Source organism: Ciona robusta, chromosome 12 (genome assembly GCF_009617815.1).
Source record: "Ciona robusta chromosome 12, ASM961781v2".
Taxonomy (NCBI): Eukaryota; Metazoa; Chordata; class Ascidiacea; order Phlebobranchia; family Cionidae; genus Ciona; species Ciona robusta.
Genome location: NC_143246.1, coordinates 2,165,234 through 2,193,071, shown reverse-complemented (window position 1 = coordinate 2,193,071; position 27,838 = coordinate 2,165,234). Strand labels below are relative to the sequence as shown.

Below are 27,838 nucleotides of genomic sequence, written 5' to 3'. Positions count from 1 at the left end.
CTGCGTCTGTGACGTCATAGTTGCTGCAATTATGCATCTCGAGGAATAGTATTTTATTATTATTATTACTGGTTACTGTTTTTCGTCTATCTAAATATTGAGATTTTTCAAGAACCAAGCACTCCTGCGCATTAAAAGTGGCTTTTTACTTTCGTTATTTCTTTACAATAATACAACTGACGTAAGTAATCAACTTTTATTGAGCAGACTATTCATTAAACGTATACCAACTAAAACCAGATTTTGTGACGTAGCCCGGGACAGCATGAGACGGGGAATCACCTGGTGAAGGAATAAAGTTTCGCATATGAAATATGACGCCACACAACAAAGGATTTACGTAATACACCTACGCATTTTTAATTAGAAAAGTACTACAAATTCGGAGGTCATTTATTAGCATAGCGTTAGCTTATTATGTATAGGTTAAAGATTTTTTGGGCAATTGTTGTAACAGCTCAAGTAAAAACAGTAGGCTGTATGAAATTAATTTGATCAACAAATATGTCACAAAGCAGACGAAAATCTCGGTAAGTTTAAAAGTAGTAGATTTTTTTCAGCCTCTTTGTGCTACTGTAACAGTCAACTCTATTTCATTTACAGTTTACAAAAAGTTTTGTCCGATAACAGAATAACTCCGGAAGATGCGCTTGTAGGGTTAAGCCAACTTAGTTGCTGTAACTCAAGGGCAGATCTGCAGTTTAAAGAAGGTTTGCTATCCTAATGTTAATGTAACTTACTTAATCCTCGCGTGGCCGGAAAACGACAGACGTTAAACTTGGGTGTTCTGTTTCATACACATCGTCCCAGCTTACATGTAACTTTGTGGGTAATTATTTTTGGGGGGAATTTTTTATGTGTGGCTGATAATTTGGACAACCCATTAGTGACCACTGGGTTGGAGCAATTGCCGTTAAGTGTCTTGCCCATGGACACATACGCCAACAATGGTAGCAGCATTGAGCCTTGAACCCATTACCTCTAGGTTAGAGGCAAGCGCGCTAACCACTTCGCGACGGCATGCGACGTGATCTGTGTTAAGTTAAGATACAAATTTTGTGAACGCCTGATTTTGTAATGAACTGAACAGGTTATCAGCTATACAATATCTACTAAACACAATATCACGCCATATGCAAAACAACAAAGACAATGGCTATTAATTGTTTTTACGTCTTTAAGGTATTGGGCCAACTTTCCCCATATTCCAAGTCATCATGTACGTCGTAGTATAGGATGAAAAATTGTTTTTTAAATTTGCGGAATTTATTATAACTTTTAGATTCGAGAATTTTTAGTTAGATTCGCGGAATTTAAATTTATTATAACTAATTTTGTCTTCTTCTTTTTATTAGAAGAAATTTCATCCCTTCTGAATGTTTTCTCTAAATTGCTGAAATCCAATGGACCGAAGGAGCAAGTTGAAGATGCATTAGGAATACTATTCAAAGCAGATATATCTGAAAATGTTTTAAAATATCTTCATAAACTTGCAAAAAAGTATGTGCTTTGTTAAATTTTGATGATCTTAAATATATGGGCCATTAAAGAGCAAAGCTTTTAGCAGGGTGTAGGCTAATATTATTAAATCTAAGCCCTTTAAAAAGTTCTATTAGTTTAGCAGGGTAATAACTTAAATTAAAGCTCTGTGAAGTGGTCCACATTAAAAAAGTAAAACAAATTTAAATTTATCTTGAAAACTGCTCTTTTCTTGTTAAAACATAGTGTTCTGTTTGATCTTTTGCCAATCTTCACGAGAATAAGTAAGTTACTTTTATTTAGTACAAAGTATCGTGGCAATATGTAGGCAAGCATTTCCTTAAGCATTTCATCAAACATGTAAATTGTTTAATTAATATAGAAATGAAGCAGCTGAAACGCATCAAGCTGCAAGTCAAGTCAAGATTATTTTGGATGTTTCTATTGCTGCTGCAGATTTTTATGTGTTGCTTGAGGATATTAATAAGGTATAAATACTACTATATTCATAATATAAGATAGCTTAATTGTTTAATACTACATGACATAATTTTTTAATACTTTTTTTCGGTTTAATAGTAGAGATCAAATTTGAAAAAAAAAGGTTAAAAAATTAGTTTTTTAAACATTTATGTAAATAAAAAATACAACTAGTTGGTTAAAAAGAATGGTCATTACACCCAGCAAACAAACTCACATTGAGTTGTTGTTATGGAAAATATAAACCAGTTTTGTGGAGGTTAAATTAAATTTGTATATACAAATAATTACAGAATAACTACTAAAATAACCACTGGTATTTAATAATAAAAACTAACTTAATAATACGTCAGATTTTAAAAGGAAAGTTTCAAAGTTATTATTAAGCTAGTTTTTATTTGTTTGTATTTTAAATAAATATGTTCGCTTAAGTAATTAATAAGATAAATAGGTTTCTAATACGTCTTTCTTTTTTAATATTAATGAACCATAAAATAACCTTATTCCTTTCTCAGGTGAAATCACAGATTAAAGAGATTGTTTGCTTAATTGATGCCAGCAAATATGAAATGGTTTTAAATGAATTTAAAATAGAGGAAACCTTAGAAAAGTTGGAATTACAATTAAACAGGTAGAGCTATTCTATACATGTTGGACTGTTTGCTCCAACTCAGTGGTCACTAATGGCAAATTATCAGCCATACAAACATTAAAAAATCTCCCACAAAGTAAAATACATGGTAACTCGTAGAACGAAGTGTATGAAACAGAATACCTGTGTTAAAATGACTATCGTTTTCTGGCCATGCGTGGATAAAAGCAAGTTACATTATATAAAAGGTTCCTGTTGTAAATAGTTGAACACACAAGTTGTGTGATTGTGAGATATTTGTTTGTTTGGTTTAACAATACGAAAAATTCCCGCTTACAAGTTATCATATATATAGTTTGTAATCAGTTTTTTTAGGATATGAGTAGTGCTATGATAATTTATCAATTCAATTTTTTTACCAATATTTAAATAGATAAATATAGTTCATGTTATGTTTATATACAGACCTTCTGAATGCTCTGAAGGCCATGAGTTATTCAAACAAATTGTACCAACACAAAATGAACTGGAAGCTTTACCAGTCAATATTGTTGACCAACCATACGATAGGTATGTTCTCAATTTATAGACGTTCAAATTTTGCAAAATCAAGATAACCATAAGTTTTAAACGGAAAGGTTTATGCCGGCGAAGTCAAGAACATGTTTTTTCCTTGTCACATTATTAGCTTTTATTTAGGAAATAGACTGATCATTGCGCTATCACCACTATAAAGTGTTTATTTTAGGACATGTTTGTAAGATAGGATATTAAACTGTTTATGCATTTATACTGGGTACTTATGCGTACTCTGGTTTATTTTCAGGGTATATATGCATACTTTGCAAACCCATGTTAGGCGCCTATGTCGCACATTATTGTGTATTCCGTATTTACTAAGTAAATGATTGATCTCTTTTTCTCTCATGTGGAACCGTGCAAATATTGAATTAAGTTTTGGTTCGTGTACTTTGTTACTCATTTGTTTAAGTGTCTTTTGTCAAATAAAGATAAATAAATATATTGGACATCAAAGTATTCTTTTTCAAATAGTCTGGCGTTGTGGCATTGTGGTTAGCGCGTCTGCCTTTAACCTAGAGGTAATGGGTTCAAGACTTGACGGTGCTACCATTGTGGGCATTCATGTGATCGGGCAAGACACTTAATGGCAATTGCTCCAACCCAGTGATCACTAATGGGTTGTCCAAATTATCAGCCATACATAAAAAAACAAAAAAAATCAAAAAAAATCATAATTTTTATACTAAGTTTTATAGACTTTTTTTTTTTAAATTTGTTTCAGTTTGTATTTTATAATTTTTTTTAACCCACATATAAAAGAAAACTCTTTCATAAATAAATAATATAGTAAATTGTATACATTTAACAGCATTGAGCATTACCGCAAAACCCATTATAAATTGTTACATGAGGATCTAATAGGACCATTAAGAAACTCCATTCGAACATTTTGTGAAGGTAACTGTTTAAATTTGCATTTTCTGATTTAGATTTATTAAACACATTTGTAGGATTTTTGTATATCTTTACAATACATTCTTGGTTTTAGAACAATGTTAACTTTATGTAGTTTGTGTGGAGATTGCTTAAATTCTTTACATAAAATATTCTTTAACTCTTAATCATACTATGATTGTTTATTTTACAATACTACTGTTTTAAAATCGCTTTTAGGAGATTTTGTAAGTGTAGGCCCATTTTATTTAAAAGTAAATATACGATATTATATTAACAGACAGAAATAAAAAAATTACTTAACAGAAATGCATTTTCAGGTCAAGGAACTGCTAAATTTAAACGTTTAAAAGTTTATAGAAACGTTCGTTTCATCAAATGTTTTCCGTCATGGAAAGGTACTTTATTATAAGTTAAAAATTCTGTGTTCTTTTAAAAACCCTGAATTTTTTAACACAAAATCTATGGTATGCATGTCAAGTGTTTTGTTAAATAAGTTATATAAACAATACTAGTCTTAGGCATTTGCCATCAGAATTTCATGGAAATTAATGCTATCAACCTTTCAGGTTATGGTTTGCTTGTTCCATTTTTTTACAAATACCATTAGTCAAAATTTTATAAATTAAAAAAATTCAAACATGAATAAAAGTTACTTTTTCATAAATTTGAGGTTTTGATGATCAATTTATTTGCGTTTAAGGAATCCAGTACATGGTTACATTTGATACTGCATCACTTAAAGTAAAACTTCCACGGAGATTGTTGTATGGAAACCTGGTTTGTTTATCAAGTGATAGATTTCAGGTGAAACTTTGTAAGATATACAATCTATATTACTTTCTATATGGAAGAGGTTCTTGTCGAGGACCTGGGATTTAGGTCATAATGGCCTATTACCCAAACACAGGATATGCATGTCATTTATGTGAAACAGTAAGACATTTCTGCAAGCCATAACTTCTGTTCTCCATGTGCGTCACTGCATCGCAGTTGAACAAGTTGTACCGCATGGTAGAAAATAGCGAGGGTGTCCTAACTTCACATCATGCATGGCGGCTTTATATATTTTGTGCAATTGCTTATAGTTTCTTAAGTATAAAACTTTTTTTTTTCAATAATTTAGCTTTTTAATTAATACAAGCTCAAAACTACCTAGTGTTTTACCATAAAAACATCTCCGCTCAACACAGTAGCAACAGTACTTTAAATGTAGAGTCAAAAGTTGCACTTTCTTATTTTAACAGAAAAGTCTTATATTATATTCATAGTTTTTTTACTATAAAGTTATGTTAACGTGATACTGTAGATGGTATTTACAATATTCAATGAGTCACAAAACCTTGCACATATTTGCTATTGTGGGTGGACAGAGTTTAATTTTTACTTAGCCACCCGCTAACTTGCGTCATTATTATTACATCATATATGTGTCATCAACATTACAATTGCTATTGACAAATTTTATTTTGGGAAATTACTCCAGCCCACTGGTTATAACTGGTTTCGAATCTAATCATAAACCCGTTTCAACCATACTAGCTTGCCCCAGAAAAAATAAATTAGCAATTAAAAAAATGATAACATTAAAAAAATGAAAAAATGTTGATGAACATTTAAAGGGACATACCAACGAAAAATTGAAATTTGTGTATTGATAGATATGCTCAAATGTGATCTAAAGCTACCATTAAAGTTTTAAAATGCAAAACAGCTTTTTTAAAAAAATGAGTTTCAAAACCGGAAATTCGACCGCTGAAGTAAAAAAAAAATGGCTACATAATATGCTGACTTGGCATTTTTTTTTCTTATTATTTAGTTTTTAGCACATTTTTTATGGGAAATCCAATGCATTGTTGAAACAGCCAAATTTGTTTTACTCCAGCGGGTTTTTTTCACGCGATTTTTTTAGAAGCCGTATCGTTTTGGCAAACTTTGATGGTACCTTTAGGTCACATTTGAGCATATTTATCCATATACAAATTTTTCGTTGGTATGCCCCTTCGAGTAAAAAATTAAAATTTTGATTAAACATTTTAAATTTTACTCTGAACCCTTATTCCAAACTTTTCTAGGATGATTTAATATTTGCCACAATTGCATACCGGACTTGCTCAAAAGTTAAACAAGGAATGATAGGACTTGAATTTTTGGAGAGCTCAAAGGATGAGACAAAACAATTTAGAGGTTAGTGTCTGTATGTTGTTTACAATGGCTTAATATTATATAAATAAATATAACTTACTTTATCCTCGTGTGGCTGAAAACGACAGTTGTAAATGCAGGTGTTCTGTTTCATACACTTTGTGCCAGCTTACAAGTTACCGTGTATGTTACTTTGTAAGTGATTTTTTATATTTTTTCATGTATGGCGGATAATTTTGACAACCCATTAGTGACCACTGGGTTGGAGCAATTGCTGTCAAGTGTCTTGCCCAAGGAAAAATACGCCCACAATATTAGCAGAGAAGTGCTTTGAACCCATTTCCTCTGGGTTAGAGGCAGGCGCGCTAACCAACTGTGCTACGGCGTCATACTAATAAATATATCATGCAGATTTCCGTCAAAGGAAAAGAGGCTACACCATGATTGAATGCGACAGTCACTATATTGCTACCAAATCAGCTTTAAATGGTTTAAAAGGTGCTCATTTCATTGTATTGACAAAAAATTAAATAATGTGCATTTTTTGTTACAGTAAATGAATTTAACATCAATTTATTTTTAACATTTCTGGTGGTGAATTTAAAGTGTATGTCTAAAATGTCGGAATGAATTCTGAGGTCTACTCATCCAATGTAACTGCAGGAAATTCTTTGTTGCTGTTATAGAATCCATAAACATGTGTTTGTTATGTTAATGATTTCAATTATGAATGAATATGAATGAATGAATGTAACTTACTTTATCCTCGCGTGGCTAGAAAACGACAGTCGTTATAACATGGGTGTTGATACACCTCGTGCTAACTTACGAGTTACTTTGTGGGTGATTATTTTTGGGGAAAACATACGGCCACAATGTTCGCAGAGAAGTGCCATGAACCCAGTACTCTGGGTTAGAGGCAGGCGCGCTAACCACATTAAACTTACAATAAAAATGTTTATTTTCAGATTTAAAAACTTTGCCACTTCAAGATAAGATTGTGTCATGCACGCCGAATTTGTCAACACCTGCCTATCTCAGCAAACCAGAACAAGTCAAACTTGATTTCACTTCTCTTACTGGTGAAGTAATTTTTTATCAAATGAGTAGAGCAAATAAATAGATGGCTATTATTTATATGTATGAATGAAAAATGATGGTTGTTATATCTTTTTTCATACACCTTGTGCCCTGACAATTATAACAACCTATTAGCAACCACTGGGTTGAAGGGATCAACATTAACTGTCTTGCTTAAAAACACAAATGTAGCAGCATTGAACGTTTGCCCAGTATCTTTTAGCTTATAATACAAGCACGCAACCACTGAATTCATCTCTATATTGAGGGTACTGAGTTCAAGACTCGATGCTGCCAACATTGCCGGTGACTGTGTCTGGGAAAACGACGCTTAATAAAAAATTCCTCTAATAGTTAATAACTGTTGGTACAATTTGCAGTTAGCTTAAAAAACAAAGTTTCATACTTGCCCATTAGCATGCATTGCTATAACCTTACTGAATTTATACAAAATGCCTGCTGTTCATTTTTTTCCACAGTTTGTTGTTTACTCTTTTCATACAATCTGTTTTTGCTCTCATTGTGGGGGTATGTGTGATTGAACAATTAAAGACACTTAACGGCAATTACTCCAACCCAGTGGTCATTAATGGGTTGTCTAGTTAATAAAAACATCTCCCCCAAAAAACAATCACTAACAAAGTAACATACATGGAACTTGTAAGCTGGTATGAGGTGTATGAAACAGAACACGCATGTTATAACAACTGATGTTTTCCGTCCACGCAAGGATAAAGTAAGTTACTTTCATTCATTCCAGAAAAACATAAAAATGTACAATTGCTAAACATAAAAATGTGGCCAAAACCCGAGGAAATGGGTTTGAATGAGGAACAGAGATCTGCTGTACATAGTGCGTTGACCACGGACCTTGCTGTTATTCAAGGAGGAGCAGGAACTGGAAAAAGTAAAGTTGGAAACACAATTATGAAAGTGCTCAGTCAAAATCAACACCTGTGGTGTGTAGTAGTTGTTTTTTTGTCAAAGAGAATTAATTATGTAGCATAGCACCTCAACCTCAACCTCAACCATATTTAACTGAATCAGCCGTTTTTAAAGTTAACACAGAAAGTTTTTTATTTAACAAATTAAATTCTTTAAATCAGGAACACCCAGAATCAACAAATTTGCCCGATTCTGGTGATTTGCTATGGAAATCAAGCACTGGACCAGTTTCTGGAGGGAATTGTTGAGTTTTTTCCGAACAAAATTTTAAGGGTCGGAGGCAGGTGCAGAAGTGATAAACTTCACTGCTTTACAATGGCGCACATGAAAAGGCAAACCGAGTTGCAAGCATCAAAAACAGAAAGATATGATTACTGGATTACCAGAGGTGATTGGATAAACAATTATTTGTTTTTCTACAATATCATAGCATAATGCAACAATTCATAAATTTTTATTATCTTTTTAATATCAGTAGCAGAGATCAAATTATTAAAACAACAAACAAAAAGTAATTAGCAGCAAAATTATAGTTGTTAAAACACACAAAGGTAATATAGTAGGTTGGGGGAAGATGGGACACTTTTTCGTTTAGTTTTCTCTTTTCATTTGGTAGTAAACAAAGAAAATTCAATGAATTATAAAACCATATCTTCACGACTTCCACAGACCGTTGTTAATTGTTTAAAACACAATCAGGCTATTTGGATATTATGTGTTAAAGATGTCCCATCTTCCCCCACTCTACTATATAAATAATTATGACTAATTGATTTAAACAAATAGAGACAAAATATCACACAATGTTGGTATAAATCAGCATGACAACGTATATGGCCCTCGGGCGAGGCAGTTAGCTACAGTAGCACGAACATCCTAAAAAATAGAAAAAATTAACAAAAAAAAATTACCTACAAAGTTACACATGCGGTAACGCATAAGCGTGCATGAGGTGTATGAAACAGGACACAAATGTCATACCAAATTTTGTTTCCCTACCACACAATGATAAATAAGTTACATTCCTTTATTCCTATGATGGAGTCCAATATTTTGATGTATTAGCCCGTAATGCGCTTGTTTTCTTCTAATTAAATGTAAATATGTTTTTTAATGTAAGCATGTTTTAAAAACTGTTGTTTTGTCGCTGTATCCTGTCTTTTCATTTAAAATATTTCTAAATCCTTACTACCGTGATTGAAGAAAAACACAAAAATGGTATTAATATCATATAACGGAACATTTTTTTTTCTCAAATTATATCTCAAAACATTTAATCTTATCCTAAAATCTTCTTTAGAACAGCGAAGAGAAGTGCGGCGGGAAATTAAAAAAGTTATTGAACCAACTTATGTTCTTAAGTTTAGACTCATAAGGAATGTCATGTCAGATAAAATAATCCGTGAATTAACAAACCAAGGACATGAAGGTAAGTGTAAATATTTTTGTTGACTAGCATTGAATGTTGAATGTTACTTACTCTATCTTCGCGTGGTGGAAAAACGACAGTCGGTATAGCATGAGTGTTCTGAGACCAAGAGATAATGAGTTCAAGGCTGGTGGCTGCCACCAATGTGGGCCAATGTGTTCTTAGAAAAGACGCTTAATGGCAATTGCTTCAACCTAGAGGTCACTAATGGATTGTCCAATTTAACAGCCATACAAAAAAGTGTAAAAAAACATACAAAAAGTAACATACATGAATGAATGAAACTTACTTTATCCTTGCGTTGTCGAAAAACAACAGTCGTTATAACACGGGTGTTCATATATGCAAATAATCTTATTTAAGTTTTGAAAGCATTTTTCTTTGTTCATATACTATTATAGGATGTCTATGTATGCCTACTAATTTTACAAATAGTAAATGAAACAGGAAACTCCATTTTATAACTTAGTATTAAAAATAATTATTACTATTAAAATAATGCTTTTCAGACAAAAAAATGCAAAATCTTGGTTACGCTGGTCCAGATTTTCCTCTGATCAACTGGTTAGGTCTCCCTTCTACAGAAATTGATATTGATGCAGGTAAAATATATCTATATTGTTCCATAGACCTTTTAGATGTTCTGTTTCATACACATGTGTCTTGCAGCAAGATATTGGTGTTTTTTTACACATTGCTAAATTATTAATCATAGAGAAGCAAATATCACACAAATTTGCATATGTGGTTATTTGTAAGCGGGCAGGAAGTGCATGAAACAGATCACGTGTGTACAACAGCTGTCTTATCTTACCAGCAAAGACAAATTACATAGTTTACTCAGTCATTCAATCATTTGTATATTGTTTAAATGAATAAATGTAACTTGCTTTATTCTTGCCTGGCCTGAGTCATTAAACAGGAGTGTTCTGTTTTATACACCTCGTGCTAGCTTACAAGTTACCAAGTATGTTACTTGGTGGATAATTGTTTTTTGAGGATTTGTTTCATTTGTTATGTGTGGCTGATAGTTTGAATAACCCATTAGTGACCGCTTGATTGGAGAAATTACCATTAAGTGACTTGCCCAAGGAGACATACGCCCACAATGGTAGCAGCCTTGAACCCATTACCTCTGGGCTACAGGCAGACGCGTTAACCAGTTTGCCACGGCACATGTTAAGTACATACATATTTATTTTGAATTGCAGATGAAAGTTTATCTGAAGATGATAATGTTGATGATGATGAAAATAATGATAATGATGAGCGCTTAATTGATACTGGTAAAAGAAAAAAAATTATCGTAATTTGTGTAGTGGGTAAACAATGAATTTCAAATATTGTGTTTTACAAATACAAATACTCTGTTGAACTTGCTCAAAACGTTTCTGACAGCTACTTATGCTTTATAATTTAACGTAATATAGTTTTGGCATAAAATGTTATCAAACAAACAAAACAATGTTTTGTTTATGCATATATTTTACACACTAAATGTGTATGGTAATTAGAACACTGTCTTAGTTCATTTACTATTACAACCAATTAAAATGTCTCACATGTGTGGATTAATAAGTAATGATAAAACATTACAGATGACGAAATGGAAAATGAAGATTTTGGACGAGCAAATTCAGTAATATCTTTTGCCCCTTCAGAAAAAGCAGCTTTAGTCTATTTAAATGGAAAAGGTTAGAAAGTTTTTGTTTTATAATTGTATGTTTTTTTAACTTTCTTTTTTTTCCAAGGTAATACCATCTGTGGTACTTTTTCACCTAGATCTTATATGACATTAGTTCTTCTTGTCCAGCGCCGTAGCACAGTTGGTTAGCGCACCTGCCTCTTACCCAGGAGTAATGGGTTCAAGGCTCTTAGCTGCCACCATTGTGGGTGTATGTATACTTGGGCAAAACACTTAATGGCAATTGCTCCAACCCAGTGTTCACGAATTGATTGTAAAATTTATCAGCCACATATAAAAGCAAATGTAAAAATTCGCCTAAAAATAATCACCCGCAAAGTAACATACTTAGTAACTCCGCTGGCACCAGGTGTGTGAAACAGAACACTTGTGTTTTCTTAATTATTGAATTGTCACATGGTGCAATGACAATTATACTTAAAAATTTTCACAATTGTTTTTTGGCTCTAACTGCTTTACTTTTCAAGCAATTTTGGTTGCAACATTCTGATTCGCGAAAAACTGTCCTTTTTTCAGTTAATCAGCACAAAGGGAAAATCATCTGTAATATGTTTTAACTCTAATAACTAAAATTAAGTGTAGCTTTATTATTCAGTTGTTCCAGCACAATATGACCTCAAGCAGTCAAGATTCTTCCCTGAAACGCAACTTCGTAAAGTAATAAAACAAAAGCTTACTGAGACCAAGATATACACAGATTCTGAACTCAATAAGTCAAGACAAGGATTGTTTGACTTGCCCATTAAAATAAGATGGAGACTGTACAGGTAACTTGTTCGGCGCCATGGCATAGCCTACTGGTTAGCGCACCTGCCTGTAACCCAGAGGTAATGGGTTCAAGACTCAACGCTGCTACCATTGTGGGCACATGTGTCCTTGGACAAGACACTTAACAGCAATTGCTCCAACCCAGTGGTCAGTAATGCGTTGTCTAAACGATTAGTCATACATAAAAAATTGAAAAAATCCTTAAAACAAATAATCACCCACAAAGTAACATACACAACGACTGTCGTTTTCTGGCCACGCGAGGATAAAGTAAGTTACATTCATGCATTCATTTAACTTGAATCAATGTTGCTACTTTAGTTAAATAGGATCTATATTTATAATTTAATCAGATAATGTTCTAGGGCAGTGGTTCTCAGCCTGTTTAGCTTACAGTCTGGTAAAATTTCAATACAAATTTTGCGGGCCGGTGGACCTTTCAAAAATAAAATCAACCTAAAATTGAATTACGACAAAAGTAAGCAACTCAAAAGCAAAGAATGGAAACTTCAATTTAATGAAAACTTTGCTGTCGTCCTTTTGATATTAAACATGGTTCTATTGAAGTTTCTTGCATTTTGCAATTGAGATATAAAGTTGTCATTTATATGGCGGACCAGTATAAAAGTGGTCGTGGTCCGGCTGTACAGACCGGCGGTTGAGAACTACTTTTCTAGGGCAAGAAACAGAGTAATTTTTCCGTCTTTTTAGTGATCAATAAAGGTTCGCCAAACAGGCAGTTATAAATGAATAAATGTAACTTATTTGATCTTTAATTTTCTTAAGAAGTTAAAAAAAAATAATTTATTTATTGTACCAAAACTATGTTAATTGTAGGTATTGGGTCCATCAATGGGTTCTACATGAACAAGAAAAGTTTGGCTTTCATTGCCAAAAGTACGATAAACTATCCAGACGATTGCAATTTCTACGAAGAAAAGAGGAAAAGAGAATTTTATCTCAATCTTACGTTATTGGAATGACAACCACTGCAGCAGCAAAGTACAGAGATGTCTTACAAGACATAAACGTAAGTTTTTAGGATGCAATATTTTCAAAACACAAAGTGTTTATACAAACTGTTAGTGAAAGAAATAATGTAATTGAATGAATAAATGAATGACACTTGTTGATACTTAATTGTAAGCAATGACACTCATTATAACACAGGTGTTTATTTTGTAACAATTTACTAGTAACACATATATATATATAGACACCTTTGATTTTTTTATATGTTTTCCGTATGGCTGCCAATATTAATAGCCCATTAAGGACAACCCTGTTCAAAGTCTAATTTTGAATGAATGAATTAATGTAACTAATTATATCCTCGCGTGGCTAGAAAACGACAGTCGTTATAACCTGGGTGTACTGTTTCATACACCTTGTGCATGTTAATTTATGGGTGATTATTTTATTTAGAATTTTTCAATTTTTATGAATGGCTGCTAATTTGGGCAATCCATTGGTGACCAATGGGTTGGAACAATTGCTGTTAAGTGTCTTGCCCAAGGACACATATGCCCACAATGGTAGCAGCGAGCCAGCCTTGAACCCATTTTAATGTTTTATATTTAAAGTTTACATCCCCCCATTGTACGGGTCGTGTCTTTACGCACACTTTTGTTTCTATTAGAAGTTTAACTTAATTAAAATAAATGGCTCGTTTGTCCGTTAGGTGTAGCGACCACGCTTATTTTCTTCCAACTAAATGTAAATATGTTTTTAACTGTAAGCGTGTTTTAACAACTGTTGTTTTGTCGCTATATCCTGTCTTTTCGTTTGAAACATTTCTAAATCTTCGCTACTGTAATCGAAGAGACAAATAAAAGTTATTATTATTATTATTATTATTATTATTATTATTATTATTATTATTACATCCCTTTGCTCTAGGTTAAGATAGTTTTTGCTGAAGAAGCGGCCGAGATACTGGAAGCACACATTGCTACAGCTCTTCCAAAAAGTACCCAACACCTTATAATGATAGGCGACAATAAACAATCGAGGCCAAGAGTGAACATGCCTGAATTGAGCACAAAACACAACCTGGGAATTTCTATGCTCGAAAGAATGGTATGAATGAATGAATGAATGTAACCCTATTTATTCTCATATGCCGAAGAAATGATAGTCATTATACCACAGATGTTCTGATTTTACACCTTGTGCCCGGTAATAGGGTATATAATTTAGAAGGTGATTATTTTTTATAGAATTTTTTATAACGAGCTGCTGACAACTTAGACTACTCATTATGGCCACTGGGTTGGAGTAATTGCCTTTAAGTGTCTTGCCAACGGCCACATACACACAATAGTAACAATGTTAAGCCTTAAACCTGTAGCTTGTGGGCTAGAGACAGACATGCTAACTTCTTTTCCACGGCGCCAGTTTGCAATTTTTCTTTAAACTAAAGCAGTATGTTAAAAAGAAACTTATTTTAAAGCCCTTATATAACAGATTTAGGACTCTTACACTCTTGTACCTATTAACCTTAAACTGTCAGCTTTAAATATCCCACTGTAGCGTTACTAATTAAAGTCGCATGCAAGAAACATCCGGCATCCTAGTGACTAGGTGCCTTTTTCTTTTCGCTCTCTTCCTGTGTTTTGCATTTACTTGTTTCCATTCATTTTTCATTACAAGTTACACTCGCTCAAGAAACGCTACACAACTGTCATTTTTAAATATCTCTTTCTGAATACAATTTTAAATATAAAATTTTAAATATTTTTTATGAATAAATCTTGACTACTGTAGAATTTTATCTTTGAATTGTTTCATTGTCAAAAGTTATCGTTTAATATTGTTTCAAATAGATACAATGTGGGATACCTTTGCATTCACTAAACAAGCAATACAGAATGTCACCCAACATTGCTGATCTTTTGAGACATTCCTTCTACCCTAAACTAACGGAAGATCCAACTCCTTTGGATGAGATGAAAGTACAAGGGATTCGTAACAATGTATTCTTTATCCGCCACAATGAGGATGAAACACTTGATCATTATGGCAAAAGCAAGGTTTGGTTTTTTCTTAATTATTTTCCTTATTTTTTGCAATGCAAGTATGATAAATGAATGAATAGTATTTTATTTGAATGAATGAATGTAACTTACTTTATCCTCGCATGGCGGTAATCGACAGTCGTTATACCACAGGTGTTAAGACTCTCGTGCCAGATTACGAGTTACCAAGTATGTTATACTTTGTGGGTGAATATTTTTTGGGGGATTTTTTTATGTATGGCGGATAATTTGGACAACCCATTAGTGACCAGTGGGTTGGAGCAATTGCAGTTAAGTGTCTTGCCCAAGGAAACATAAGCCCACAATGGTAGCAGCTACGAACCTTAAACCCATTACCTCTGGGTTAGAGCAGGCGTGCTAACCACTTTGCCACGGCACCGGACTAATTTATTCTCGGTTTTTGTTAGTGTTCTGTTTCTATACCTCATCACTCCCACAAAGTAACATACTTGGTAACTCGTAAGCTGGCGCGAGGTGTATGAAACAAAACACCACAAGGACTGTCGTTTTCTAGCCATGTGAGGATAAAGTAGGTTACATTTATTGGTTGATTTTTATTTTGGGTAACAAATAACAATATGCAGATATTGTTTAATATTTAACCTGAATGCAATTTAATATCACAGGTGAATTATTATGAAGCTGAGTATTTGTTGGGTCTTTGCAAGTTTCTATTGGGACAAGGATACAGGGCCGAAGATATTACTATCCTAACATCATACACTGGTAAAATTATATTATTATTTCATTAATAAATTACATATTGCTTAGGTTAGTTAGGTACATTGTCCGGGCAACGTGGCAAAGTATTTAGCACGCTTGCTGCTAACCCAGAGGTAATGGGTTCAGGGCTCGTTGCTGCTATCATAATGGCCGTATGTGTCCTGTGTTATAACGACTGTTGTTTTCTGGCCTCACAAGGATAAAGCGAGTTACATTCATTTACTTACATTAGTTACATATTCAGTTTTGTTTGTAAAACCTTATACATGGTTTCCTAGAACATAGGTTACAACCTAAAGTACATTGTATGATGCTTATTGCTGCTAACATTATGAAAGTGTGTATATTTAGCCAAGACAATTAATGGTAATTGTTTCAACCCAGTAGTTGCTAGTAGACGCAGATTGTTATTCATACAAAAAAACAAACAATCATCTATAAAGTAACGCCCAGTAACTTTTAAGTGGATACTGGGTCCATAGCACAAAACACTGTAGTTACCTCTCAGCACAAGCCTAAATATAAATAAGTCATATTCATTAATTTATTCTAATTAAATTATTGTTCTAACTAGATACAATGTGTAGCCTACACTTTCTTTTCAGGCCAAATGATGGAAATTCAATCTCAAATTCAAACACTTAGTTTATTGAACAAAGTTGCTGTTACAAATATCGATTACTTCAAAGGACAAGAAAATAAAATTATTCTTCTATCTTTAGTCTGCAAAAATGAAGAGGTAAAATGCTTTTGTATAAATAAAAAAACTTGAGTAAAACTTGATAATGTTTTTTTAGGGAAAAATCGATTTTCTTTCCGCTCCAAATCGAATCTGTGTCGCCCTTTCTCGTGCAAGTCTAGGACTTTACTGCATCGGAAATTTTGAGGTGTGTACTTACACGCATGTAAAAAAACATTAAATCTGGTCGATACCAGTTTGCATTTTATATATTCTGGCATTTTCAAAGTTTTCTATTAGCGTTGTGACACGAATTGAGCTTATGGTGACTAGCTTAATGTTCCTTGTGCTGATTTCATCGCATGATAGTTAGCCATATGCAGTATTAAAACAAATTTATTCCAGATTCACTTCCCCAGCAATTTAAACAAAAATCTGGCCAGCAGCGTTGGCATTAAAAATAGACACTTTTATATCGCTGTGTAGTTGTTTGTATAGCGTTGTTGACATAGGGCAAGTAGAAACTCTTTTTCTTACAATTGTTGATTTTTTATTATTAGTTTCTGCACAACATACTTTGTGCTATGTGTTTTAAGAATTTAGTATTTTACCAAATTATTCAAAATTCAATTTAATGTCTTATCAACTAAATTTTTGCAAGAGAATAGCATTCAAGCAATAATATATGTTATACATCTGTACCATCACCATGTAAAATATAAATATCACTCTTATTGAATAAGGTGACAACCTAGATTAATTAAAACACTTTTTTCTAATTTTTAAAACTTTTAGAAAATGAAACATTATTATTATCATGCAGTTTGAACCAATGTACATATTTATGAATTAATAGCAAATTCGTTGTTTCTTAACTTTCAGAAACTGCAAAAGCACAGCCTTTGGAATGATATCATTCAGCACTTGAATAATCCAGAAAATATAGGTTTAAGTTTACCAATTGCTTGTACACAACATCCCAATTCAATCTGGACATCCAATGGTTTTCCCGAAACTGGTGAAATACGAAATATTTAAAACTTTAGTCTTTAAACAAATATTTTATTTATGTTTCTCTGTCAAACTATGTCAATTGTTGTAAAAACTGCAAAGCCTGATTAAAACCTCTTGTACAATTTTAGCATTTTATTTAAATGATGAATTGAATAAAATTTGAATTTAAATAAGGAAATACTGTCAGAACGTACAATATAAATCATTTCTCACAGTATTTGTTTAAAATTTAAAAATTTGTTTTACAGACGCATGGTGTGGTGTGCCTTGCAACGAACCCCTTGTTGATTGTGGACATCTATGCACACGAACTTGTCACCCTTCAAATACAAAGCACAGCTTGTGTGAAGTTCCATGTGAACATGTTTGTGAAAAAGATTCCAAGCACAAATGTAAACGAGTGTGTCACGAAAAATGTGACGGCCGATGTTTGGAAAGAGTTGGAGTAAGTTTTGCATATTTTTTAAGAAAATTTTCTATGTTTGGATACGTTGCTATTATAAGAAAATCGTTTTATCTTTGTCGCATATTTTTTCTTACAAGGTAAAAAATTGCAACCGATTTAAATATATCTGAATGAATGAATGTAACTTACTTTATCCTCGCGTGGCCGGAAAACGACAGTTGTTATTACACTGGTTTAACACCTCGTGCCAGCTTACGAGTTACCATGTATGTTACTTTGTGGGTGATTATTTTTTTGGTATTTTTTTCAATTTTTTTTGTATGGCTGATAATTTGGACAACCCATTAGTGACCACTGGGTTGGAGCAATTGTCGTTAAGTGTCTTGCTCAAGGACACATACACAATGGTAGCAGCGTCAAGCCTTGAACCCATTACCTATTGGTTACAGGCAGGCGCGCTAGCCACTATGCCACGGCGCCGGACATATTTTATGCCACCATGTATAAAATCTTTATACATTTTGTTTTAGTGGGTGCCAGTTACCAAATATTTAAGATTGTAGTTATTGTTTTGTGACATTTTGTTAAAAGTAAGCCTCATGTCACAGCAATCTTAGTTTATTCTAGCCACTTTGATTCAACCACCGAGTTAATGACGCTTGTTTTTGAAAAACAATTTTTATTTCAGAATATAACGTTGAAATGCGGTCATACGCAACCACTAATATGTTTCGAAGATAAATCTTCTATTCAATGTTTGCAAAAGTGTCCCAAGGACCTTTCATGTGGCCACAAATGTAAAGAAAACTGTGGTTTGCCATGTACAGACAAATGCATGGAATCAGTGAAGGGTATGTCTCATTTGTGTTGAGTTAATTTACTATTCATTTGTTGATTAGATATTTGCACCTGAACTGGCACTGCTTGGAAAATTTTACACAGCACCATTTGCAGACTAGTGATACAATTTTGTTTTAGCAGAGAGTTTAAACAAAATAGTACACGTTTTGGCTATTTATCTTGCATTTTACTTGCATGGCAATAGTTTATATTTTTGACTGGGGAAAAAACTATTGGAGAAAAAAGGTTGCTGTTCAATTTCAATTTAATATTTGAATTATGTAACAAAAATATACTCTGATAACATTTGGTGCTGTTAGTACTTTAATAACTTTTAAAATTAGTAAATAATTGAAATTTTACCCTTTTTCCATCCCAAGTTTCACTGATTTGCGGGCATGATACTAATGTAACATGCCATGCAAGTCAGAACTTAAAAGAGTGTCAATGCAATGAAACTTGTGGAAAGGAGTTAGCTTGTGGCCATAATTGTGATGCAAAATGTTCAGATTGCTTTCAGGTTAGTAGTGTCTTCATTTCTATGAACAAAGCCACAAAAGTGCACAATTGGACTCTTAGGTTGACAACTGTAAGCTGTTTTGCCACACGGGAATTAATAATTAATTAGAACATTTGGAAGCTTGCTTTAATCAACACAATGTTCACTAGACTAGGGAGTTGTTTTAAATTATAAGTTATACAGAATGAATGAATGAATGTAACTTACTTTATCCTCGCGTAGCCAGAAAACGACAGTCGTTATCACAGGGGTTTAACACCTCGTGCCAGCTTACAAGTTACCATGTATGTTACTTTGTGGGTGATTATTTTTTGGGGATTTTTTCATTTTTTTTACGTATGGGTGATAATTTGGACAACCCATTAGTGACCACTGGGTTGGAGCAATTGTCGTTAAGTGTCTTGCCCAAGGACATATACGCCCACAATGGTAGCAGCGACGAGCCTTGAACCCATTACCTAATGGTTACAGGAAGGCGCGCTAACCACTACGCCACGGCGCCGGACAAAAATAAAACCAAAACCGCTAAAAAGTTCACATGGTAGCTTGTCTGCAGGCACAAGTTGCACAAAATAAAACACCTGTGTCATTAAGTTGCGTTAACATAAAAAGCGTGACATACATTATTTAACTTCAACTTTAATTAACTTTTTAACTTCTTTTTGTTGCATACGTAGGGTCGTCTTCACGTTGGCTGTAAAGAAAAATGTGAAAAGATTTTACTTTGTGGACATAAGTGTACAAAGCGATGTGATGAGGTGTGTGAGTGTGATCAAGTTAAACCAGGCCATAATAAGCATGATGTCAGGTAAGATTCGTTGTTATATACATAAAGGAGTTCTGCTTTGTGAAGAATACCAAATCTCTAGTTTGACTTTGGCCATGTGTTTTTGAACTTGACATTTAACTTCTATAAATATATAACAGTCAGTATACACAGAGCTCATACCAATTAGGTGTGCCATGTAACAAACAGTCATGTTGTAACCTTCAGAGTGATTCAGCAACAAAAGATAACTATGTCAAAAAATGTTAATTTTATCTTTGGATTTTTTATGTTGTTAAAGTAAATTTTTTGGCAGATCTCATTGTTATCAGAATGTGCAGCATCATTCTTTTATAAACATCTCATCTGATCCTTGCCCCAAGGTATGATAGAAACCACTATCACTAGTTAACATTTCTTACAAATTGTCACACCACAGTACGATAACATATATTTTGGCACTTTGATAAAATACTTTTAGAAATTAAGGCTTTAAGTTAGGATGTTTTAGACCATGTTTATTTTTAGTATGTGTATAAATAAAATGTTATAACCATGTATATATTAAATGCATTTGAAAATAGACTTGGTTCGACATTGTGAAATCAGTAGGAAAAGATTATTGCAAACTATTTACAAGTAATACTGATAACTTGTATTTTCAAGCTGTTTTTTTTGTATCTTTCGACGTCAAGTGGCAATTACCAATCTTATTTATTAGAAAGCACCTTGTAAACAACACCAATGCATTGGAATCAAGGATGAAGTTTGTCCCAATTTGTGTTTTATTTGTGACAAAGAAGAACTGCTTGAGATGGACATAAAAGATTGCAAGCAAAGGTGATATTTCTCAAAATTCTGTTATTTAAAAAATGGGTGAAAATGACAGTTTGTACCATTCAGATTGACATCAAATATTCAATTGTAATACTTTGCCAGGGGTAAGGTAGGGATGTGATTAGCAAAACTAGGGTTGTACATATTCTTTAAGAAAATTTGCAAACTATGTTATTGGAATGACAAATTATACAGATTTTTACTGTAAAGGCAGCTTTAAAACAGACAGTGAAATATGGTGAAAAAAACATGAAAACCCTTTATAAGCCTAATCTGTCATGCCTACAATAGAATATTAAAGCTATTGCAATCGTCTAAATTTTCAATCAATTGGTTCATTATCATGTCATATTGTAGAGATTTGGGTAAGGAATATGGTTTTAGAATATTGTCAAATATTTAAATTTATTAATCTTAATTGTCATCTTAATTTAAGGTTTGAATAATCATTCTAAAATTACCCCAAAATCGAGTTGTCTATAAAGTAACGGAACACTATATAATAACTTTTCATTTCTAGGTACATTCAGTTGGGCGTTTGTAAACATGTGTTCGGAAGTACGCAACTTGATAAGGAGATGTTTCAAAATAAAACAACCTCAAACAACATGTTGAAGATTGAAAGACCACAATGTCCAAAATGCAAGGCAACTGTGAATGACAAGCGTTATGAACGTGTAACAGCTAAGTTTCAGAAGTAATTTTACTCTTATTTTTCTAGTTGTTATAATTAGTAGCACTGCATTTTTTCACTAAATTCAAACCAATTTCCTGCTTCTTTAAAATTGGCTTAATTTTATCAATGGTCCCGTTTGCTAATTTAAGTAGTATTTAGCAATTTTATTTAGCTCTGGGTCAGTTGTATTGTAACCGAAGGATACCTGGTTCGATGCCTGATTACGATATCATGGATGGGGTATGTGTCCTTGGGCAAGATTATTAGGGATTTTGGCAACTCAGTGATCACTAATGGGTTGTCCAAATATTCAGCCATACAAAAAAATCCTCGGGCATGAGGTGAATTAACAGACACCAGGTGTATAATGACTGTTGCTGCCATACACCACGAGTATAACATAAGCATAATTCCCTGAAGTTGTCTTGTAATGGCAGATTAAATAACTGCTAATTGTAAACTTGAAATAACTACAGACTAACTAAACACTGTTCATCAGAGACTTGAATAGAATAGTCAAATTGAATCCTTGTGTGAAGAAAAATGCAAGCAGAATTGTACATACAATGGTGGAAAAACAAAAGTTGATTGAAAATCAACTGGACAATGTTACAATCTGGAAGGCTATTTTAAGAGTATGTCATAGTTTGTTTGGTAGAACTAAATCAAACTACTTTTTACTTTATGTGTAAATATGCATATCTTATCTTTTTTTATTGGATTTATTAAAACAGAGTAAAATCTGTCATAAGCTATATATATTTTTTTAACTGTTATATTAAATATATATTTAAATGGATTGTCTTATAAGACTCCATTAGCTGGTAATTCCAATTTTCTTTGGTTTTTCCATTGGAAACATAATTAAAAATTAATTTTATGTAGAGAACTGTGAATTATGTTTCATCTTATTCTTGCCTATTGTACCATACAAAGCAAGTTTAGACGTAATAAATTTAAAAAAAATAACTTTAATTTGTTGCAAGTTTTGCTACCGTATTATTTTCTTATAGTACAACTTGGTAAACATTTTTTGCAGAATAGTGCAATACCAAACCGTACTGCGGCAGACATCAGTTACTTGGAGATGTCTCTACAAATGATGCACCAACTTGCAAGAGTTTGCACATATATTACAAACAGCCAATCATCTCCACACATTATACAAGGTTAAAGTAGTAATAAATTATGCTTTTATTTATTTAATGGTTATTTAGATGTAAGCAAAGCTGTAGAAGATATGAAAACTTGGATCCTGAAGTCAAGACCAAAATTTACTCAACAAGAGTGGAATGATTTTCACACGGAAATGTTGAGAATTGTGCATAGTGTGGTTTGGATAAGAACAAATTTAAGATCAGGGTAAATAAAAAGAAATCCTAAACACTTTTTCACTTGAAAAATTTACACATGTCTTCAACATATGCAGCGGCAAAGACTGAAAAAAGCCAAAGTTTTTAATACCTCCCTTTTTTTTAAATTAACAAGGTAAGAAATAAAGTGGCACTTGGTGCAACTACACAATAAAGAACCCAAATGTTTACAATGTTCCGATTAAACAAGACAAATTTTAAAAAATGATAAAATTATGGTCCGTAAAAAAAAGAATAAAAACGCCCCGTTTAGTCTTTTAATTAGCCTAAAAAGGGTTAAAGTAACCCCCTTATTCTGTGGCTGCAGCAGTAACTAATAATATAAGCAACTCAAAAATTATTTTGCCTTGAATTTTAGCTGAAAGCTGAAATTTAAACAGGTGTTGAATTAACTTATTTATCCATGTGTGACAAGGCAACAATTGCAAATTAACCTAATAATTTGTATTTAAAATTACAGTGACAGTTTAGTGAACAAAAATGCTGAACTTATTCTTACACAACACCTTCCATACAATGATGAAAGAAGAAACAAAATGGAAAATTATTTAAAACACCTAAAAAAAGATTACAAGGTGTAATTATTGATTTTGTTGGACATGTTTCAACTTAATATGTGTAATATTTTAGGAGCTTGTTGAAGACATGCTTGCAAGTAATTTCAGCACTATGAGTCAGAGCATTGCACTCGATGGTGTGTGGTACCAATGCCCAAAGAATCACTATGTTTGTGAAACCTATGCAGATTTGCCTCTGTGTTCAGCCTGCAAAGACTTAAAAGTAAGTTAACTAAATGCTTGAGAACACTATTGAATAAACAATGTTTTGCTAAATCACTTTTAGCGATTCCGGAAAAAAATTGGTCCAATTCTGATGGGACCATACCGTTCACACAGACAGTTGAAAAAACACATGCAAAATGAAGATGAAGCAGAGGAGGTTTTCCGCAAAATATTTGAACTGGTAAATTAATTTAATAAGAGCTGTCTGGTCAAGCAAATATAAATGTATAATTGTGATATTATATCTTAACAGGCTAACAGAAATGTGCCAAAATGGGCGACAATTTCCTATGATATGAGAAATATTGATTTTAACACCAAAGAGTCAGTAGAAAAGCGTGGCCAGAGAAAAACATTCAAGAAACTAATTGAAGAATTTTGTTTTGCTAAAAGTCATGAATTTCTTGATTGTGCAAAAGAGCTGAGAAAACAGGTGATAATATTATTAGAACTATATTGTCAGTATATATGAACAGGTTTGAGTATTTGCTTCACAATTTGAGGATACAATGTTTGCAGCTTAACACTGCTACTGTTTATCTTGTTTCTATATTTTTGCAAGATTACGCTGAAGTTATTCGATATGTGCCAGTTAATCACACTGTTCCGTGTAGCAGCTTTCCTACTTGCTATATGCAACTCGCGAAAACATGCGCTTTTCTACTAAGAATGCTAGAATTATCTTTCTTGTGCTATCAAAATCCTATTAAATTGATTAGCATTCAAGTAATTACATATTAAGGTTTAAGCTTGAAACAATATAATTCTGATTAATAAGTTCGGTAAAAGGACCAGTTAAATTCATAACTAAACATTTCAGTAGCTCCTACTGTTATGCACAATGTAGAGTACCTCCAAGTGAAATAATGTGTATTTTCACTCGATGAATGGTTTATAAAGGGTAAAATGATTGCAGCTACTATAATTTATAATTATGACCATCATAAACCAGATAGCTACACATGTAAAAGTAATTACTACAGCCCTCTGGTCACTAATACCCTTTTTGCATAGTAACTTTTGTACTCGAATAATTACTCGCAAGAAAATAGCTGACACAAATTACCTCATACGCACTTCATCTGAGGTTGTTATTTGTGCTTACAAATAAAGCAAAGGAAGGCCAGTCTCATCTGTTCCAGTTATTAATATTAGAATTTTTGGTTGGTATAGCACATTAGCACTATAGCCTGTCAGAAATTAAACAAGATTCAGCAATATTGCCCTAAAACATACAAAAAAATGGAATAAGGTTATATTAATTAGCTGTCAAAAGTTAAAAAATCAAAATGTTATAAATGAATAAATGAATGAATGAATGTAACTTACTTTATCCTCGCGTGGCCGGAAAACGACAGTCGTTATCACACGGGTTTAACACCTCGTGCCAGCTTACGAGTTACCATGTATGTTACTTTGTGGGTGATAATTTTTTTTGGATTTTTTCATTTTTTTTATGTATGGCTGATAATTTGGACAACCCATTAGTGGCCACTGGGTTGGAGCAATTGCCGTTAAGTGTCTTGCCCAAGGACACATACGCCCATTATAATCCAATATCTTTTTTTTTTATAATATAATAATAAATATACTGACAAAGCTGTATAATAATACTTCTTTATTAAACGTTTTTAACAATTTAAAGTAATTCTAATTCCTAATTGTACAACTTTTAGCCTAACTGTGGCATTGCTGAACCAGAACTTGTAAGGAATTACGAAAGTGATCGAGGTAATAATAAACTTAATACCAGTGTTACTTTTATTTCGTACATGTACCATATTATTTGTGAATTCTAAATGCACCTGGACATTTAACAGCAATTACTCCAACCAAGTGTTCTGTTATTGATTGTCTAATCAGCTCTCATACATTACATGTTATAGTAGGGTGGGGTAAGATGGGACACCTTTAGAACATACTATCAAAATATCCTGATTGTGTTTTTAACGGTCTATGGTAGTCGTGAGGATATAGTTTTATAATTCTTTGAATGTTTTTTGTTTACTATTAAATGGGATGAGAAAATAGAGCTAAATAGTGTCCCATCTTTCCCCACCCTACTGCATATTCATCAATTTAGTTTCGGTACATTACGTTCAGTATTTCCATTGAAAGTTACTACCATACATACCATCATAATCCTACATACATTTTTATTATTAGAAAAAATATGGTTTATGGTGGAACTATATGCGCGGAACTTGCTTGGCAAACCAGAAACATTGGTAAACAGCTTTGAAGCACTGCTTGTTGCTGGTGATAGACTGTCTGTTCATTATCTACAGCACATGCTTATCAACCCAAGAGTAAAGTTACCTTGTGATTCCGTAAGTGTATGAATGAATGAATGTAACTTACTTTATCCTCGCGTGGCCGGAAAACGACAGTAATTATCACACGGGTTTAGCACCTTGTGCTAGCTTACGAGTTACCATGTATGTTACTTTGTGGGTGATTATTTTTTTGGGAATTTTTAGTTTTTTTATGTATGGCTGATAATTTGGACAACCCATTAGTGACCACTGGGTTGGAGCAATTGCCGTTAAGTGTCTTGCCCAAGGACACATACACCCACAATGATAGCAGCGTCGAGCCTTGAACCCATTACCTCTGGTTTACACTACCCCACGGCGCCGGACAATATGATACATATATCATTCTCCTATGAAACTACAGTTTAAATTTTGAATGTACATTGCATTAAAGAAGCAATTATGCCAAAAATGTGTTTTGTTCACTTCGTTTAAACTTAAAGAATCATGACATTTAAAATCACCCACAAAGTAACATACTTGGTAACTCGTAGGCTGTCGTGAGATGTATTAACATTCGTGTTATAACGGCGTCGTGGCACAGTGGTTAGCAAGCATGCCTTTAACCCAGAGGCAATGTGTTTAAGGCTCGACGCTGCTACCATAATGGGCGTATATGTGTCTTTGGGCAAGACACTTAATGGCAATTGCTCCAACCCAGTGGTCACTAATGGGTTGTCCAAATTATCAGCTATACACAAAAAAAATCCCCCCAAAAATAATCACCCACAAAGTAACATAGCCTACATGGTAACTCATAAGCTGGCACGAGGTGTTAAGCCGCCTGTCGCTTTCAGGCCACGCGAGGATAAAGTAAGTTATATTCATTCATGCAAGATTATGTGTGAAGAAAATGTACATAGTAAGTATAATTTTTTTTGTTTCAGATTCGATTCAAGGTAAATAATGCTTTACATGATTATCTGGACCCTAGAGCAAAAAAAATGCTAAGGGGTAGGATAGCAAACGAACCGCAAATATGTTGGGTATGTTCGGGACAATCCTTTGGTTAATCTTACATTTAGCAAGTGAAAACTTGATTTTAGTTTATTTTTTTAAGTGGTTCAACTCTTAAAAGTTTCTGTCCAAAGTGTTTAACAGCACCCTTATAATAAGTGTATATTTTATTTATTATGTGTCATAACGTTGTTTTGTGAACTGTATTTTACTTCACTATGCTGATTCCTAAATTGTGATGTTTTTTAATCTAACTATATTTACTGCAATTGTATGAAGTGTCGAGTGTGTTATTATATGCATTTATATTATTGATTATGTAAATAAGTGTATGTAGATTTATTTTCATATTAAAAAAATAATTATGTAAATATATCAATTTCGTACAAGCTATTTATTAATCTGTAAGTTCCATTTTAGTATCAGTGGCATTTTATTTGAAATGTAACCAGAAATATGTGTTTCTTTCCATTGAGGTTATTTTGTTGTGATTATCAGATAACTCTTTTCGGTGTCTAAACTGCATCATAAACATGTAAACAAACTTAAACATCTAAATTTTCTGTAAAAAGAATGTTAAACCAGATTACAATTGTTTTATTATTTTTGCCAATTACACATTGATAGGAACTGTTCAATTGTAAACGGCAGATACTTTGTGCGACATTTTGTCTCATTTAGGCACGCGTGTTAATGGGCCACGACAACACTGCGATCGATGATAATTTCTGTGCAAGCGCAAGAAAACTTGCATTGTGCCAATTACATTACGTGCCGTTTCACTAGGGCTATGATCTCTTGTTTAAAAGAACG

General features: G+C 33.1%; 1 protein-coding gene across 1 annotated transcript; it reads left to right on the top strand.

The window, feature by feature from the left end:
- Positions 1-58: 58 nt before the first annotated feature.
- LOC149726408 (NFX1-type zinc finger-containing protein 1-like) lies at positions 59-27,658 on the top strand. Its single transcript, XM_089890716.1, has 43 exons — positions 59-530; positions 604-710; positions 1,356-1,500; positions 1,862-1,967; positions 2,475-2,590; positions 3,017-3,121; positions 3,942-4,030; positions 4,348-4,425; positions 4,731-4,834; positions 6,103-6,214; positions 6,584-6,670; positions 7,141-7,278; positions 8,013-8,211; positions 8,359-8,585; positions 9,498-9,626; positions 10,136-10,228; positions 10,838-10,912; positions 11,225-11,320; positions 11,927-12,098; positions 12,937-13,129; positions 13,999-14,178; positions 14,925-15,131; positions 15,764-15,863; positions 16,466-16,599; positions 16,658-16,747; positions 17,422-17,557; positions 17,802-17,998; positions 18,648-18,810; positions 19,180-19,319; positions 19,997-20,127; positions 20,402-20,468; positions 20,807-20,925; positions 21,443-21,619; positions 22,098-22,233; positions 22,638-22,767; positions 22,816-22,960; positions 23,432-23,546; positions 23,602-23,751; positions 23,815-23,934; positions 24,007-24,186; positions 25,430-25,484; positions 25,920-26,083; positions 26,956-27,658. The coding sequence occupies exons 1-43, from the start codon at positions 505-507 to the stop codon at positions 27,079-27,081; spliced, it is 5,559 nt and encodes a 1,852-aa protein (XP_089746842.1). The 5' UTR covers positions 59-504; the 3' UTR covers positions 27,082-27,658.
- Positions 27,659-27,838: the final 180 nt, after the last annotated feature.

Coding starts and splice junctions, on each gene's coding strand:
- LOC149726408 (XM_089890716.1), top strand. CDS start 505: ATGTCACAAAGCAGACGAAAATCTCG. Junction 6,671..7,140: donor AGCTTTAAATGGTTTAAAAG/GTGCTCATTTCA, acceptor GTTTATTTTCAG/ATTTAAAAACTTTGCCACTT. Junction 8,586..9,497: donor TGATTACTGGATTACCAGAG/GTGATTGGATAA, acceptor AATCTTCTTTAG/AACAGCGAAGAGAAGTGCGG.